The sequence below is a fragment of the Rhynchophorus ferrugineus genome, unplaced genomic scaffold (assembly GCF_030347505.1).
Source record: "Rhynchophorus ferrugineus isolate W39M unplaced genomic scaffold, kcgeb_rfMv2 rfM1, whole genome shotgun sequence".
Classification (NCBI taxonomy): Eukaryota; Metazoa; Arthropoda; class Insecta; order Coleoptera; family Curculionidae; genus Rhynchophorus; species Rhynchophorus ferrugineus.
This window is the reverse complement of record NW_027472580.1, coordinates 56,956,599-56,961,112: the sequence shown is the minus strand read 5'-3', so window position 1 is coordinate 56,961,112 and position 4,514 is coordinate 56,956,599. Positions and strand designations below refer to the sequence as shown.

General features: G+C 29.7%; 1 protein-coding gene across 1 annotated transcript in view; it reads right to left on the bottom strand.

Annotated features, from left to right (window-relative positions):
• Nucleotides 1-3,980: 3,980 nt before the first annotated feature.
• The window catches only part of LOC143198653 (low-density lipoprotein receptor-related protein-like), a 96,289-nt gene continuing 95,755 nt past the window's right edge, over nt 3,981-4,514 (bottom strand). Inside the window, exon 3 of the mRNA XM_076407999.1 lies at nt 3,981-4,232. Coding sequence (XP_076264114.1) covers nt 4,039-4,232 — 194 coding nt within the window. The 3' untranslated portion in view covers nt 3,981-4,038. The remainder of the gene's footprint in view (nt 4,233-4,514) is intronic.

Genomic DNA, 4,514 nt, shown 5'->3' with positions numbered 1-4,514 from the left:
GATAGTAAATCTTTTTAAATTAAATGCGAAGCGGTTATTTATTTTCTCAAAATAATCCCTTTATGTATTTATGGCAAACTATTTACCAGTCGCCAGAAACTTCTGCTGAACTCGATTTCTGTTATATTAAATGATTAATAGCTAGATTGTTAAATGTAGGTATAGTAACAGAACATGAGTAAATATTCTTATAACTATAAGTCGGACACTAAAATATCCTTAAAATGGTTATTTGAGTTTAGTAAATAGTCAAATGTGAACAAGAAAAGTGGACATATAATCCTAAAGGCTCTAATGATATTATTTGTTGAGAGCCGTAATGACAGAAATTTATAATTTACACTATTTTTTGTTTTAACATTTCTCAATTACCGTTGAAAATATATATTCCCTCATTAACGTAAAAGCAAATTTTATTTGTTTATATTGTCTAGATATATTTTTTTCTTAAAGCGCAGGCATATGAAAGATGTCATAAATCTATCCGAATATCTATGGTCTTAGGATAGTCTTAGATCTTTTAATTTTTGGTCCTTTTAATTGTGGAATTTGTCGCCCTTGCGAATACCTAGAAACATAAATAATTATCATAAATTGTAATGTTGATGATGCTATTTCGTGAGCTGTAGTTGACTGATGTAATATCTTAATATGTCTTCATAAGAGTTCATTTGTGAAGACGCGACGCTCTGAGTCACTACATATTTCTTATTTAGTTGATATTTCTGTTTTTGGTGCATCTGCAATCTGAGTTGCATCAAATTCTGAGTTTGTTCACAGAGTATTCCAGTGTTTTCTTTTTAATTGTCGGATATTATTTATTATATTTCCATTTATTATTCTATATTCATTATTTCCTATTTATTATTGTCCTTTTATTTACTCATTTATCTTCATCTACTTTATTCTCCTTAATTTTATTATTTATTCGTATCTTTTCCAAGACAACAGTTATATGGTTTCCACTATAAAGTATAAATATAACTATTTTATAAACCAGAAACTGACCCCAAAGTAGTCAAAATAACTGATGCCTAGTTATGATGTATTAGTAATTTGAAGCATACATAAACTCCACCAAAAGTGGCTTCTGCTGGCGTTTAAAATTAGCTTTAAATTAGAAAGTACCAAAGCGTGATAATCAATTGAAGAATATTCTATAGTATAGATTTATTCCTTTATTCAGATTTCATTCATTCATTCATTCTATATTTTTTCAGAAAATATTACTTAAAAGAATGAGGTCAATAGTAAAACAGCTTGGATTAAGACAAAATGCAACATCATCACTAAGAACATCATTAAACGTTACTTCGCAGAAACATACATATTCCATATAAATTTCGTATACGTGTTACAGGCTTTTGACAAAGTTTGGTATACATGTTCGATATATGAACTAACCTAAATGCTTCCAAAGCAATATGTACAAGAATTAACATCCTATATCTACAGCATACTCTTCATAGTTAAACAAGAGGATAAATATTATGAATTAAAGAATATCCTTGCAGGATTACGCCAGTCCTGGTCTGTTATACCAATGATACTAAACTGGAGTGAACTACATCACTATTATTAGTGGATAAGAGCAAAAGGTATCCAAAAAAAATTCAAACTTCATAACTAGCGATAAAATAATAGACTGGGCCAAATAATGGCGAATAAAACTAACGGAGCTCAATTCTGTGCCTGTCAACATTATCAGTAAAATATTAAAGAACCCATTGGTCTTGAACACTAAAATGTCACTGCTGTACTATATAAGAATTGTGTAAAATATTTAGGTATGATATTGGATGTCAATCTGAAATAAAAGGAGCAATATGATTATTTGACATATTAATATGACATTACTGGGATAGCAATATAAGGAATATTACATATTTCAGGAGAAGATATTTTACTAAAGGTTGGTGCGCAATAAAGGGTTGTATCGAGACCTAGGAATTCTTACAGTCAAAATAAAAAATTGAAAAAGTTCACCGGGAAACACGAGGTCAAGGAGTACATCCATAAAAATTCAGAGGCTCTGCAAGTACTAGATGGAGAATGCGTCGCTCCTAAACTGAAGAGGTTCAAAACCCTGGGTCTTTGTGTAATAGTGGGCAAGCGAAAAGTGTAAAGTGAGAGAACAGAACTATAAATGGAAATTAATAATTGTTAAAAACAAATTTACAATTTATGTAGAAGACCTATTTTAAGATTGGATTGAATATAGAGAATTATTCTAGAGTAGGAATTTGAAAAAATAGATTTTTTCATATTCGCAAAGCTTAATCCTTTAAGAATATGATTCTAAGAGGATTTTACAAAATTTAAATTGTTCTCGGAGATTTATATCCAAAACTGGCTCGGTCGAAACTGATCAGAGAAATCAAAAATACACGGAGGTATTGAAAATTATGAAACAAATTTGAGAATTATTGAGATTTTTAGTTTTTTCTTAAATGATGGCCTTTATGGAATTAGCAATATGTCCAGGAACCTATGCATTTGTCGTTAAACGTGACAATATCCGTATTATGACAAGATCAGAAATACTAGAAGTTCGTATTTCTGATCTTGTCATAATCCGGATATTGTCATTATTCAAAGGTGGTCACAACAGCTCATTTGAATGAGAGAAGTTCAAAAAATGCTAAGTATATCGGCATACCAAGGTCTCCTGACACAGCCGTAAAGATTCCTGATACCACCGCAAATATTTTGAGAAAACAGTTAATATTGTAATAAGAATAGTATAAATGCTAACCTGTAGCAATAGTAAACCTGTCTCAATTTATTAATCTATCAGTCTGATTCTTAAAGTCTCGAATCTTAAATTTGTATTCAACTAGTTTAGTTTAAATTATAAACAACTGAAATTGTTATATACTAATTAAGTTACTGATCGACAGATTGTACTTTGGTTACTTGTGAATAATAAATATATAAAATTTATTTTTAAAAAACATTGGATCGAACCAAAACCATTTAACAAATGTACATATCAGTAGCACTGTAAGATTTCAGCAGCGCGTAACTTTACCCGAAGCGAAAAACGAGACGGCTAACATGATTTCTCAAATTTTAATGAACCGATTTACTTAAAATTTGATGTCAGTGTTCTTTATAGTATCAAAGTAAATTTCTAACAAAATTTTTACCATTTTTAAGAAAACGAAAACCTCTTGTTTTCTCGAACACTGATTTTTGCACGATAACATAATTCACAAGCTTAAACATTTTCTTTTTTTTTGTTTCAGACTACTAGGAAGGTTGCAATCGCAGTAACAAGGGCGTGCCATTTTTTGAGCGGCCTTTATCAACTTTTACCTTAGGATTTTTTATTATTATTTTTTTATGTATTCTTCAAACCTCAATTTATATATTTAGTAAAAATGGATATGAAAAATATTGTTTGTTTCTATTTAACTTCACCCGAAAAAAACCTATAGTTTATTCAAAGTTATTTTGTACATATGTTATCTAAATTGCCGCATCAACTCTGAGTTTTAGTTCACTTGGGCTTTGATATACAACAAAATTCTAATCTAAATAAAATAATTGAACAAAAAATGTTATCGTTTACATGTTCGAACTAATCAGACAGCATTGTGTCCCTTTTTAACTAGAATAAAATGAGAAGGAAAATATTTTCTGATTCTGGAACGATTTTACAAATTCCGGCAGGCAATACATTAAATATCTTGATGATGTAAAGATGAAAGAATTTAAAAAATTTCGTTTATTTAGATTTTTTCAATACAATCTAGTAATCCAGATGTTCCAATAATCCTAATAATATATGGTATAATATATAGTAAAAAATCTGTAACTTGTATAAAAGTACACGAAAAATGTATATATAGTTTAAGATATATAAATGATAAGCAAGATTTGTAACGCCACTGACTAATTAATAAAATCCAAAAGAGGAAAAAACGTTAATTATCGTTATTTTAGTAAAACGCCAGCCTCATAAAAGACCCCATATTTTAATAATCTCCAGAGAACTATACGAAAAAGTTTCCAAAATTTACCGCTCACGTTAAACTAAACCCTGAGACGAGGGAAGTTTTTTAATTCGACCCTTATGGGAACGGTAATTACCTGTACGATGTCGCCGTGACTTTGGCCGTTGGCAGTGAAGGTAAGATGGCAGAGGAAGGGCAACCGGGCATCGATAGCCTTAACGACTCGGAGATCGTAAGTTTTGCCCACGTCGCCGTAGTAGGTTCGATTACACACTGAAAAAAAAAACGGAAAAAGAGATCAGCAAAAACGAAAATACTGTAATGTGATTCTTGGGTGTGTTCAATAATTAAAAAAGGTTAGGATTAATGTTAATTAAAATATACGGCTATAGTATTTTAAATTGGGTTTACTAAATAGTAATTTTATTATTAAATTTTATTTAATTTATTATTTATATAAACATTTATCACAAAATGGAAAGGAATTATACTATTTACTTACTACTAGTAGTGTAAAGGAAGATTTATAAAAATATGTCATTTTTATTAGGTGCT